Raw genomic sequence first — 14,213 nt, 5'->3', positions numbered from 1 at the left:
ACAGGGGGGGTGATAATCAATTCTCCCCTTCTTCTTTTCCTTCTTCTACATATTTTTTTCTTCTCCTTTCTCCTTCTTCTTCTCCTCCTTTCTCCTTCTTCTTCTTCTCCTTTCTCCTCCTTCTTCTTCTCCTTTCTCCTCCTTCTTCTTCTCCTTTCTCCTTCTTCTTCTTCTCCTTTTCTTTTCTCCTCTTATTCTTCTCTTCCTCTCCTATTTTTCTTCTTCTTCTTCTTCTTCTTCTTCTTTCTTCTCCTTCCCTTCCTTTTCCTTCTTCTTCTTTTCCTTCTTCTTCTTATTTTTTTCTTCTCCTTCCTCCTCCTTCTTCTTCTTCTTTCTCCTTCTTCTTCTTCTTCTCCTTCTTCTTTCTTCTCCTTCCCTTCCTTTTCCTTCTTCTTCTTCTTCTTCTTCTTCTCCTTCCCTTCCTTTTCCTTCTTCTTCTTCTTCTTCTTCTTCTTCTTCTTTCTTATCCTTCCCTTCCTTTTCCTTCTTCTTCTTATTTTTTTTCTTCTCCTTTCTCCCTCTTCTTCTTCTTCTTCTCCTTTCTCCTTCTTCTTCTTCTCCTTTCTCCTTCTTCTTCTTCTCCTTTCTCCTTCTTCTTCTTCTCCTTTTCTGCTTTACTAAACAGGAAACTAACCTAACTAAACCTAACTAACTAGCCTAACTAACCTAATAAACGAAAAAACTAACCTAATTAATTTAACATAAATAAAAATAAGGAAAAAAATGGGGGGACTCACTGGCGGGGGCGGCTGTGGCGTCGGGGCGGCGAGGAGGACGGGTGCGACGGGGCAGTGGGGCGTCGCCGAGGGCAGTGCGGCGGTGGGGGCAGTGGTGGCGGTGGGGGGCAGTGGTGGCAGCGGTGGGGTGCTGTGCTGCGGTGGGGGGCAGTGGTGACGGCGGCTGGGGGCAGTGGTGGCGGCGGTGGGGGGCAGGTGAGGGGGCGGCGTAGGGGGCGGCACAGGGGTGGCCGGCCGCCGGTGGTGCAGGAGGGAGGCGCGCACGGCAGTTTGAAGGAGAGACAGAGCAGGGAGTGGGGAAGAGGAGCGGGGGGGGGGGGGTTGGGAATAACGGCCGTCAGCTTTGCCGTCTGCTCCCGGACGGCAAAGGGCCCAACGGAAGATGGAAAAGGCCAGGCTGACGGCAAAGTGCCCATCCGTCGGACCTGGCCAGGCCCAAGGTCTAGTGGGACCCATCTGCCCTCTTTGTCGTCTGCCCTAGGTCTCTTTGCCGTCCGCAGGCAGACGGCAAAGCCCTAATAGATGGCAAATATTATTTTTACCATCAGTGGGCCCTTTACCGTCCGCTTTAGGTCAGCTGACGGCAAAGAGGGTCTTTGCCATCATCCAGCAGACGGCAAAGAACTGGCTGATGGCAAATTACTGTTTTCCAGTAGTGTGGTCATGCTATATGGGAGTTATCATTTCCTGTGTTCTTATGTGGTGTCATCACCTTTGCATCATGCCATGCTTTGCATCATGTCTTCTCCTTGTGTTGTGTTGTTGTTGGATCCATGTCGAGTGCAAGTATGCTATATGGTGTGATGTGGTGATTGCAAAGCTTGGGTTTTAAACCATGCTTGTTTTTTAAACTATGTTTCAAAAGGCCTTCTTCTTTATTTACTTGAGCTCAAGTTTAACTTGCTCCAATCCTGTTTTAAAAATATTGTTCATTTTGTTGTTTTTCTTGTGTTTGAGGGGTATGGTTTTGGGGTTTTTGAAACTTTAGTGAAATGGGGTTTTTAATTACAAAACAGATTAAATAATTTTGTTTTGTAATTGTTTTATTTGCTCCAAAAATCATATTTGTGTTTTATTTGTTTGGGTCATAATTCTCTTATGACCAGGGTTGTTTTATTTTTATTTTTGGAACCCCAGTGTGTCCTAGGTGATTTATTTTGTTGTGGTTTTGTTTTAAATGGGAAACTCTTCTGGTTTTTCCCTCTCTGTTATCTCGCGCTAGTGGGTGGGCTTCCTCCTTCCCAGGCCCAGTGCCTTTCTCCCTTTTCTCTAGCGCAAAGCCCATCTCCCCCGTTCCTCTCTTCTTCCTGACGCCGTCTTCTTCCTTCCCGGCTTTCCGTCAGAGCCTGAGAGAGAGAGCGCGCGCCCCGTCCCCTCACGGACGCCGAGGCGTCCCTCCTCCCTCCTATAAAACGGGCCTCGGCGTGTGCACCTAGGGTTCCTCCTCGCCTGCTGCCAGCCCCATTCGTCTCCCCTCTTTCTCCCCCCTCGTTAGGTAAGATCTAGAGCGAGGTTCACAGAGTTCAGTGAGTGTCGCCGTCGATCCGCGTCCTCCTCGTCGCCGGCAGCCGTCCCCGTGGCGTCCGAGGCGTCCACGAGGATGGGAGGGGGGGTTCTCCCCCCGTTCCATTCCCGTCGCTAGCGAGGCTTTTTCCCCTTCCTGGCGCCTCCTCCACGACGACATCGCCGGAGCGGAGCTTCGGGTCGTCGCAGGCTGCTTCCCCTTCTTCCTTTATGCGGTAGTGAGCCTTTCCCCGAGCACGCCAGGGTGAGCAACTCCTCCCCCTCCTTCCTCTTCCCCTCGCCGTAGAGCCTCTGGCCCCGCGTAGGCTCGCTGTAGCCCTCTGCTGTCGCCGCCATCGCCATAGGAAGGTGCTTTGTCGAGCCGCCGTTGTAGTGCGCCTCCTATTGAGCTCAGGCCAGGAATGGAGCCCCGGTGGTTCCCTCTCCCTCCCAGCAAGCTCCCTCCGTTCAATTTGACCCGTAGCAATGCCGATGACCTTCCCCTATTCCGGTGCCATCGAGCTCCACGGGATGCTCAAAAGAGCAATGCCCCCTCTCTGTTAAGTATCGTTCGCATAGTAGAGTGGTGTGGAGGTGGGTTTTATGCATGGTTGTCGTGGGTTCGATCCCCAAAGGCGTCCCTTTTATTTTTTCTGTTTTTGTGGCAGTAGCTCGACAGGGGAATGATACCCTGTTTCCCTCCTTTTCTCTGTCGAAGAGCTCGAGCTAGCGCACTGGTGAGATGCTGTGTGTGAACTAGGGGCGTCCTGGGTTCGATCCCAGTAGCTCCCATTTTATTTTTTGCTGTTTTGTATTTTTTGTTTCACTTTGCTTTACTTGCGCAGCAAGTTGGCTTGGGATTTATCAAAACCAATAGGTTTAATCCTTTTAATCTAGCTTGTGTATGTATGAGTGTGTGAGCATGTGCTTGTTTGTGTGCACCATTGTATGTGTGCACTTGTAGGTGTGTGTGTGTAGATGTAGATGTGTGTGTGTGTGTGTGTGTGTTACACACACATGCTTGTGCAAGTTTGCACAAACACATGAGCGGGAATACGCACTAGTGGAGAAAGGGGTATTAGAACCGGTTGGTAAGGGCCTTTGGACCCGGATACACATCCGGTGCTACGTATCCGGGACTAAAGGCCCCCCCTTTAGCACCGGTCTCTTACAAACCGGTGCTAAAGGCCTCCACGTGGGCGCTGAAGAGTGCGCGCAGGCAGAGGATCTTTAGAACCGGTTGGTAACACCAACCGGTCCTAATGATTTTTTTTTCTTTTTTTCCTTTTCTTTTCAGGGTTTCCGATTCCGTATTTCGGTGTTTCCGTGTTCCGTATTTTCAGGGTTTCCGTTTACGTGTTTCCGGTTCCGTATTTCCGTTTACGTCTTTCCGATTCCGTATTTCCGATTCCGTGTTTCCGATTCCGTGTGTCCGTGTTCCGTTTTTTACGAACACGGAATCGGAAACACGTAATCGGAAACACGTATCCGGAAACACCGATTCCGTGTTTGCGGTTAAGTGTTTCCGATTCCGTGTTTGCGGTTAAATGTTGATGCACCAAATAAAAGTACATATATACATGTAACACGAAGTACTCGACCGATTATCATTACATAACTTAAAGTTCGTTTCCTATAGCTGTATACTTGCATAGAGAAGGGAGCTGGCTATTGGTTCATAGGATGGAAAAATTCTCCGCCTTCATCTATGACTTGCGTGAGGAGAAATCCTGCCAATTCCTCTGCAACTGCCTTGCAACGTTGGATTGGTCTGAGCATCGCCCGCTTTCGTTGCAGCTTTAAAAGAAGTAGATGAAAACAATTAAGTTAAGAACAAAACTAAACATAATTGATGGCAACATAAATAAAGTTGTGAAGATCCGGTTACGTACCTCTAGATTTCTGGAAGTACGGGATTTCTCATTGATAATCCTGTGAATGTACTCGCAAACGTAGTATCCACAATAATCAGTGCCCGGTGGTTGTTGCGGGACGCCCTATATACGAGAACATAATTCAGTCAAATTAATAATAATCAAAAGAATGGTAATGGTATTGAAACCAGGGAACGTAGTACTACTTACTTTGTTAATCTGAAATTGGAGCTTGTCTTCCCATGTACCGGGTTCTCCTTGATGAACATTTGCCAAACCTTGGCCGACAAAGAAAAATGAATACAAGAGTTAATTATTACTTACTTGATATCAGGAAATGAACGAAAAAGAGGCCGATGAACGAAAGAGGCCGATATATATATACCTTTGAAGCATCTGACGTGCGCTCTTCCATGTGTCAGCGTCCCAGGTTAACGGATCCCAGACTTCAACTTGTCCTTGATCGATTCTAATGATGAACAATATGAAGTGGGACCTGCGCACGTGTACACACGCAGTCATGCATACTCATCAATTACACTTAACATCAGGTAAGCAAAATGGAATGTGTACAAGACAGTAACACTCACTTGAATCCGTAGGGCCAAAGTATTTCTTTTTTGGTACTTTGTCGCTTCAAAAACCTTAGCAAATCATCCGGGGTATCCTTGTTGAAATTTTCTATTGTCTCTTGATGAAACGAATACGGGTCAATGAACCCAAAGTCCCAGTTTCCTGCCAGCCTGCATTCACGAATCTTCATTCTGCATAGTAGCGTACAAAAAGAATGTCTCGTGAGTGATAATTATACGGGCAATGAACGCGAGCTTAACTAAATAATTAAATTACACAAATAAATCACTTACAAATAGTAGCAGCTGACGATAGCTTTGTCGAGGGAACGTTGATTGTACATCTGGAAAAAATCATCGAACCCAACCTCCACACCGTACTCTCCGAAGTAGTGTTGATCCTGAACTGCCGCCATGATACAGTCTCTCTTTTGCCTTGCGGCCTCCAAGTACCAAACATGTAAATTCCATACTTGGGTTGTTAGAGCACTAGGATTTTCGACCAGAGGGTGCTCGGGCTTATATTTATATACCACATCAGCAATAGCGTAACCTACGTCGCCCATGCGTGGACCGGACACTGAAGCCTGGTCAGATAACACCTTGAGCGGGGCAATTGACTGTGCTTCTTGTTGTCCGAGCTGGGGAACTTGTTTCCCACATTTCGTCTGCTCCGCCTGCTTCATCTGTGTGGTGTGCATCTTTTCAATGTACCGTTCATAGTCTGAAAGGGGCGGCGGTGGCGGCGGTTCAGGATAATATAAGTTGTCGATGGTGCGCTCAATTTTCCACTTTGGTATGTTCTTCAGAGTTTCCTTCCAGATGTCTGGAGGGGGCTTCAGGGGAAACCGTGCGAACCATGCTTTGTTTTTGGCTTTCACGGCCTCGTCTAGTTCTTCCGGAGTCATCAGGCCTGGTAACTCCGGGGGAGTCTTGACTTTCTTGGGTTTCCTTTCTCTCTTCTTGGGAGGAGTCCCGTTTCTTCTGAACTGGAGCTTCCGCTTTGCCGTACCCGTAGTGGGCGCATCTGTCGGCTCACTGGAGTGCACGGGCAATGGACTCTCGGCCTCGGGCTCCCAATCTTCGTTGTGGGGTGGACTTGGAGGTGCGTTGGGGGGTGGACTTGGAGGTCGTGCATTCTCTGTACGAAAGTGAAAAAACTATTAAAAATAGGCTTACATGTGGTGCAACATTCAGTAATTGTTGGAGGTGGTGCATTTGTACCTGGAGGAGTTGGTGGCCTTGGCGCCGCGTTAGGAAACACGATGTGTTTCTTCTTCCACAAGATGATACCAAGCTCCGTTTCTCCCAGTGTCTTCTCGCCTTCACCTCCAGGAATATCAAGCTCAATTGACTGGCATCTCGGCGTTATTGTTGACAACCCGACACGAGCATGGGATGCTGGAATCTGACCACCATGGTAGGTTGCTCCAGGTTGATTCGGTAAAGCATAGCCTGACGCCACCATGAAGGATATGTTCCCCATTGGTATATGTATCTCACAGTTTTTCTTCTCCGTGATATCATCCACGGGGTAGTGAGGTGCCGACGGTTCGACTGCAGGACCGTCTTCTAGCTGCAGCTGCGTGGAACCCACGCTGCTTCTATGCTGAGATGGGATGGCATCTGCTACATGATCATCTTCTAATTGCTGCTAATCAGCGTCAGGTGCAGGATCTTCTTCCTCCTCTTCAGTGTCAGGTATAGGGTGTCCCCCTTTCTTCAAGAGAAACGCCACCTTTTCTTCTAATGTCGATATCCGTTCCAGCGCCTTCCTCTTGCTTCTACCACGGCTTCTGTAAGTGCCAAGGTCCGCCGGAAACCCTTGGTTCCACGGGGTAGTGGCTCCAAAGCCTCGTGTTCGTCCCCACTTTTCGGGGTTCCCGAGTGCCTTCGTCAGCTCGTCGTTCTCTCTATCGGGAACAAAAGTTCCTTGTCGAACAACTTCTATTGCCTTCTCTAGATCTGATACGACTTATGTTATTTTTTCCGACCATGGTCCCTCCGCAACAATCATCCCAGTCTCAGCGTCCAACGTTGCCCCATGCGCGAACAACCAGAAATTGGACCTATCGGGCCAGTCATGTGTCTGTGGAATGATATTTCCTTTCAGAAGCGCATATTCATAGCGTCGCCACCTAGGCAGGGCAGTCATGTAGCCACCTGACCCCAAAATATGGTGATATTTCTTCTTCTTCGCATTCTCCGTATTTGTGGCTGATCGGGATGTAAAGACACCCGATTTCTTGTACGCCTTAAAATCAGGCCAAGCGTCTCTTATCTTCACTAGGTGCCCAGTGAAAACTGGATCTTCGTCCTTATATTTTTTCCACAAGTCTTTCTTCCACCTCTGGAATTGTGTGGCCATCTTCTTCAAAGCCCACTCCTCGACTTTCTTCTTCTTATCTTCCGCTACGCTGAAATTTAGCCAGACTGTGTCGCAAAGCACTCTTTTCAATCTGTCATCGACATAAGTAGCTCCAACGTTGGCACCGGTCTTCGGCTTATTCCATTCTATTAAGTTGATCGGGACCAGGTTTCTTACAACAACTCCGCACTGATTTACAAATTTGCGATAAGTTTCTGGGGGTTCCAGTGGTTTGCCATCAGCAGCAACTTTATCGATCGAGTACCTTGCAGTATCTTTCAACCTTGCGACCGGGCCTCGTTTCGACTTTGTCTCAGTACTTGCGCTAGCTGTTCCGGAGGGCGCCTAAACAGGAAAATAATGATTCGTTAGTAAGTGCAATACAAATTAATTGTTGTGTCAACAGTGACTTGAGATATACATTGGCAGAGTTTGTTCCGGAGGGCACTTCTGCATCTACTACATCTTCTATATTCTCAGCTCCGTCACCAGAGTCGTTCGAAAATTGATTGCTACACGCCTGTTCACCGTCGTCATCATGATATATGGCCGTTGCATCTTCAGAAATCATCTGGCACATGTATCTTTCCTTCTCCGCCTCACCCATTTCCGCGAGCTGATCGGCGTGCGGATCATGTGGTTCTTGGGGATCCATAGCTCAACACCTGCTAGTAACAAGAATTTAACTTAGCAAAATTATTTACGGAAAAGTTTTACGGAACCGGAAAGTTTACGGAAAAGTTTTACGGAATCGTCGGAGTCGTAATCGTCGGAAAGTTTACGGAAAAGTTTTACGGAATCGTCGGAGTCGGAATCATCGGACGATTTCGTAAAACTTTCCGACGATTCCGACGATTCACTTTCCAACGATTCCGTAAAACTTTTCGACGATTCCGTAAAACTTTCCGACAATTCCGACGATTCCGACGATTCACTTTCCGACGATTCCATAAAACTTTTCGACGATTCCCACTCCGACGATTCCGTAAAACTTTCCGATTAACTTAGCAAAAAATTTCTAACTAATAATTATTTCCAACTTAGCAAATATTTCAACACGCAATTATTGCTAACCCTAAACTAACAAGAATTTACCGAAGAGGTCGACGGCGGCGGCTAGGGGAGACGACGGCGCCGGAGCAGCGGAGGCAGACGGCGTCGTGGAGGCGAGCACGGCGACGGTGACGTGGAGGCGAGAAGGGCGGCGTGGAGGCGACGGCAGCGAGGAGGGCGGCGTGGAGGCGGCGGACGGCGTGGGGCGGCGAGGCGGACGGCGGCGAGGAGGGCGGCGTGGAGGCGACAGACGGCGTGGGGCGTGCGGCATCGGGGCGGCGGACGGCGTGGGGCGTGCGGCGGCGTCGGGGCGGCAGACGGCGTGGGGCGTGCTGCGGCGTCGAGGTCGAGGCGGCGCGGAGGTCGAGCACGGCGGCGGCGGCTTGGAGGCGGACGTCGGACGTCGGTCAAAATCGGGGCAGGGCTTCGCCCGGGAAGGAGAGAAGACGCGCGAAATTTTTCGGCAAAGGGACTAGAAAACGCCGCTGTACAAGCCTTTAGCACCGGTTGGTGTTGACAACCGGTCCTAAAGACCCTTTAGCACCGGTTTTTAACACAAACCGGTACTAAAGGTCCAAAAATTGGGCCACATTCAGCATGCGCGAGCGAACCCACCTTTAGGACCGGTTGTTGTTAAAAACCGGTCCTAAAGGTTTTTTTCCTTTTTCTTTTTTCCTTTTTTCCGTTTCCTGTTTTCTTTTTCTTTTTGTTTCCTTTTTCTTTTCCTGTTTCTTCTTTTATTTTTCTTTTTTGTTTCCCTTTTCTGTTTTCTTTTACATTTATTTATAAAATCAAAGTAGACTCAAAAGATTGTAAAATCAAATATTTATAAAAACATATTTATATTTTCTCATATTTTGTGTAAAAATTGTCTAAATGTCATTTAATTGTCCAAAATAGACTAAAATTTTTTGTATAAACAAAAGCTTTTGTAAAATCAAATATTATAACAACATATTTATCTTTTCTGATATTTTGTTTACAAATTGTCTAAATGTCATTTTAACACTTAAAAAATAAAAATGATATTTATCAAAATGGTCAAATTTAGTGGAAACTGGTCAAATTTTTGATATTTATCAAAATGGTCAACACAATTACATAAAAGGTTTAATACATTATTACACATCACCAACAACACCCCCTATCTATTTTTCTTCTTGCCTTTCTTCTGATTGCGCCGTAACCATGGTGTATCTTCATCATTTAACGGGATGCTTGGATCATCTTTGACTTTGAAGGGAGGAATTTCATCAAATTTATTGTAATCTTCTGACATGTCTGTCTTGTCCTTGACTCCCACGATGTTTCTTTTCCCTGAAAGAACTATGTGGCGCCTTGGCTCATCGTCTGATGTATTCGCTTCCTTATCTTTTCTTTTTCGCGGTCTGCTAGACATGTCCTTCACATAGAAAACCTGAGCCACATCATTGGCTAGGACGAATTGATCATTGCCATACCCAAGATTCTTCTGATCCACTGTTGTCATTCCGTACTTCGGGTCTACCTTCACGCCTGACAGGTTGAACCATTTGCACCAGAACAAAGGGACCTTAAAGGAAGGTCCGTAGTCAAGTTCCCATATCTGCTCTATGTAACCATAGTATGTGACCCTTTGCCCGTTGTCGTCTTTTGCATCAAACCGGACGCCACTGTTTTGGTTGGTGCTCTTTTTATCTTGGTCTGCCGTGTAAAATGTGTTACCATTTATCTCGTACCCTTTAAAGGTCAATAAAGTCGAAGATGGTTGCTTGGCCAACAAGTATAGCTCATCCTCAACAATGTTGTCATTAATGAGACGTCTTTGCAACCAACCGCCGAAAGTCTCCGCGTGTTCTTTAGCAATGAAATCTTCAGGTTGCTCCGGGTATTCCGAGCGTAAAATATTCTTGTGTTCCTGGATATATGGAGCCGCCAAGCTGGAATTAACTAGAACTGTGTAGTGTGCTTGAGTGAAAGATTGCTCGTCCATACATGTTGTTGATTTCTTTCCTAGCGTACCTTTTCCACGCAGTCTCCCCTCATGGCGCGACTGAGGAACACCGATCGGGTTCAGGTTAGGAATAAAGTCAACACAAAACTCAATGACCTCCTCTGTTCCATAGTCCTTGACCATGCTTCCTTCTGGCCTAGCACGGTTTTTAACATAATTCTTCAAGACTCCCGTGAACCTCTCAAAGGGGAACATATTGTGTAAGAATACAGGACCGAGAACGGAAATCTCTTGGACTAGGTGAACTATGATGTGCGTCATCATATTGAAGAAGGTTGGTGGGAACACCAACTCGAAGCTGACAAGACATTGGAACACGTCCTTCTGTAAACTTGGTAGAGTTGCTGGATCGATTGCCTTCTGAGAAATTGCGTTGAGGAATGCACATAGCTTCACAATGGGTACTCGCACGTTTTCTGGCAGAAGCCCCCTCAATGCAATCGGAAGTAACTGGGTCATGATCACGTGGCAGTCATGAGACTTTAGGTTTTGGAACTTTTTCTCTTCCAGGTTTAGTATTCCTTTTATGTTCGACGAGTAGCCAGACGGGACCTTGATACTGCTCAGGACTTGGAATAAGATCTCCTTCTCTTCCTTGGTAAGAGCGTAGCTAGCAGGACCTTTGAAATTCTCTGGATTCAAGGTCGTCTCGTTCGTGCATACGTTGGTGGTGCAGCCGTGCTTTTGGTGTATCTCTCGACTTCTTCCCATGCACGCCCAATAAGTTTAGCAGGTTCACACAAATATTTTTCGTCACGTGCATCACGTCGATCGCAGAGCGAACCTCTAGGAATTTCCAATAGGGTAGTTCCCAGAATATAGATTTCTTCTTCCACATGGCTACGTGGTTGTCGGCGTCATTCGGAACAGATTGTGCGCCAGGACCCTTACCAAAGATTACTTTTATATCTTTGACCATGTCATATATATCAGTACCTTTAGGGAGGGTTGGCTTCCTCCGTGTATCTACCTCGCCTTTGAAATGCTTTCCTTTCTTTCTTACGGGATGCCTGTCTGGAAGAAATCGACGATGCCCCGGGTACACATTCTTGCCTATATGTATACTTTCAGTCTCGCCTAAACAGTGTGTGCATGCGCTGTATCCCTTGTTTGACTGTCCTGAGATGTTACTAAGAGCGGGCCAATCATTGATGGTTACAAACAGCAACCCTCGTAGGTCAAATTTGTCCTGTTTGTACTCGTCCCACACACGTACACCTTCGTCAGCCCACAACTCTAAAAGTTCATCAACCAGTGGCCTCAGGTACACATCAATGTTGTTGCCGGGTTGCGACGGGCCTGGGATAAGCACTGGCATCATAATGAACTTACGCTTCATGCATAACCAAGGAGGAAGGTTATAGATACATAGAGTCACGGGCCAGGTGCTATGACTGCTACTCTGCTCCCCAAACGGATTCAGGCCATCTGTACTTAGACCAAACCATAAGTTTCTTGCGTCACGTGCAAAGTCCTCGTACTTATCGTCGATGTTTCTCCACTGCGACCCATCAGCGGGTTGTCTCAGCATATCGTCTTCCTTATGGTCTTCTTTGTGCCATCGCAGCAACTTGGCATGCTCTTTGTTTCGGAACAAACGTTTCAACCGTGGTATTATAGGAGCATGCCACATCACCTTGGCAGGAACCCTCTTCCTGGGGCGATCGTCGCCCTTAACATCACCAGGGTCATCTCGCCTGATCTTATACCGAAATGCACCGCATACCGGGCAGGCATTTAAATTCTCGTGCTGACCGCGGTAGAGGATACAGTCATTGATGCATGCATGTATCTTATGCACTTCCAATCCTAGAGGGCAGACAACCTTCTTTGCTTCGTACGTACTGCAGGGCAACACGTTATCTCTTGGAAGCATCTTCTTCATTATTTTCAGCAGCTTTTCAAATCCCTTGTCAGATATTCCATTCTCTGCCTTCCATTGCAGCAATTCCAGGGTGGTGCCCAGCTTTTTCTGGCCATCTTCGCAATTTGGGTACAACAATTTTTTGTGATGTTCTAACATGCGCTCCAACTTCAACCTCTCGTTTTCACTTGCGCAGTTTATCTGTTCTTCACGAATGACCTGACGAAGATCATCATCAGACTCATCAACAATGTCCTCAAGTTCAGGCTCGTCTTCCCCCATTTCAGTATCACCGTGTTCACCGAACATAGGATAGTTATCATTATCCTCTTCTTCTTCATTGTCTTCCATTACAACCCCTCTTTCTCCGTGCTTGGTCCAACAAAAATAACTGGGCATGAAGCCTTCTTGCAACAGGTGGGTGTGTATGGTTCTTGAGTTAGGGAAATTCCTCTTATTCTGGCATTTTTTACATGGACAAAAAATAAATCCATTCTGCCTGTTTTTCTCAGCCACATTGAGAAAACTATGCATGCCATTAAGGAATTCGGGACAACGTCGATCACTGTACATCCATTGCCGGTTCATCTGCATTATATAAATTTATCAAAAACCATTATGCTAAATCATCATGACTAAATTAATTAATTAATACAAAAAGTTCATCACACGTTAAAACCAAAGTAGCGTAGTGACCATACATATATAGTTCTCATAAAAATACACACTTAAACCAACCATAAAAACTCTCTCTAATTAATGCATTTAAAAACAACAACAAATGCGATCAAAATCGCAACAAAGGTAACAATTGACCCGACGACATAATGATACCAAGCCTCTTTACTAATTGCATATTTTCTAATCTTTCTAATCTTTAGGCGCATTGCGTCCATCTCGCTCTTGTGACCATCGACGACACCGGCAAGAACCTTTTCCAAGGTCATCTTCTCTCTTTCAGTTTTTTCGAACCTTTCTTCAGTTTTTTTCAATCTTTCTTTCAGGCCAACATTTTCTTGTTCAACTAAGTGTAACTTCTCAACAATAGGGTCGATTGGTTCCACTACCTCCTAGATAAAAATATCTATGTCAAGTTGGTCGGCGTAATTAATTGTCATATAATTAGGAAATGAAAATATGTAGTTATAAAAGATAATATACCACATCCGAATCATAGACTGGACGAGGGCCAACGGGGACGGATATCAAAATCATGGCGCTATACATATAAAAAAAATCTTACACAATAAGAAAATTATATACAAGTAAATATGTAAATCATACAAATCAAAATTTGTTTTGGTAAATAAAAACAATAGGCTCACCAAGGTTGTGTCGGTGACGGGGCGATCGACGGCGGTGAGGAAGGGGACAAGGCGCGCGACACTAAAAAAAACCACAAATCATAATTAAATTTGAGCTCAAATTGCATATGTATACATAACAAATGATGAACTCTCTCTAGCTTAGGCATTTCATCAAACACCTAGCTAGCACAACAAAAATGAAATGAGGAAGAAAACGAGCAAAAGTTGCAATGCCGGAAGAGGGAATGTTGATGCTAACCGTAGGACCGATGTGTGCCAACAATCTTGACAAATGGTGGAGAAAAATGGGGATGGATTAGAGCTCCCAAGAGGAAGGAGAGAGCAAAAATGGAGTTGAGCTCGAGCTGGAAAAAATGGAGCTGAGCTCGGGGTGGAATATAGGGGAGGGCTTTAGGACCGGTTTGTGTTAAAAACCGGTGCTAAAGGGTCTGACAGCGGGGCCCCACAGTTGCTGCAAAAATGAGAAAACCTTTAGCACCGGTTTGTGATACAAACCGGTTCTAAAGGGTCTGTCCACTGGGCCCCCTCCCTACAGCAAACGGTCCAAAAACCTTTAGGACCGGTTTGTGTTACAAACCGGTCGGTTTGTGTTACAAACCGGTCCTAAAGGCCTTGCGGCCATTTGCTGCAGGGAGGGGGCCCATTGGACAGACCCTTTAGAACCAGTTTATATCCAATCCGGGTCCAATGCGGTTGGCTCAATGCCTTGTTTTCTACTAGTGACGTGATGATGATGTGTGTGTGTGCAAGTATATGTGTGAACATGTGCATGAGTGTTTGTATGTGTGAGGTTGGTGTGTGTGTACACATGAGTGTCATGTGCACATATGTGGTGTTGTGTGTGTCTGCATGTGGTAGCACATGCATATGTGCAAGAGGGCAGCCCCTCTTGATGCACCTCTTGTAGTAGGTGTCTGTGTG

At 46.3% G+C, this 14,213-nt stretch overlaps 1 protein-coding gene across 1 annotated transcript; it reads right to left on the bottom strand.

The window, feature by feature from the left end:
* Positions 1-9,287: 9,287 nt before the first annotated feature.
* LOC123412599 lies at positions 9,288-12,537 on the bottom strand (the record flags this gene model as incomplete). Its single annotated transcript, XM_045105552.1, has 4 exons — positions 11,502-12,537; positions 10,840-11,399; positions 9,985-10,730; positions 9,288-9,858 (listed from the first exon to the last, which is right to left on the bottom strand). Coding segments are annotated over exons 1-4 (2,913 nt in total), but the record flags the coding sequence as incomplete, so codon positions are not given.
* Between the last annotated feature and the right edge of the window lie 1,676 nt (positions 12,538-14,213).

The sequence above is a fragment of the Hordeum vulgare genome, chromosome 7H (assembly GCF_904849725.1).
Source record: "Hordeum vulgare subsp. vulgare chromosome 7H, MorexV3_pseudomolecules_assembly, whole genome shotgun sequence".
NCBI lineage: Eukaryota > Viridiplantae > Streptophyta > Magnoliopsida > Poales > Poaceae > Hordeum > Hordeum vulgare.
Note: the sequence above shows the minus strand (reverse complement) of the source record. Positions and strands in the feature narration are given on the sequence as shown.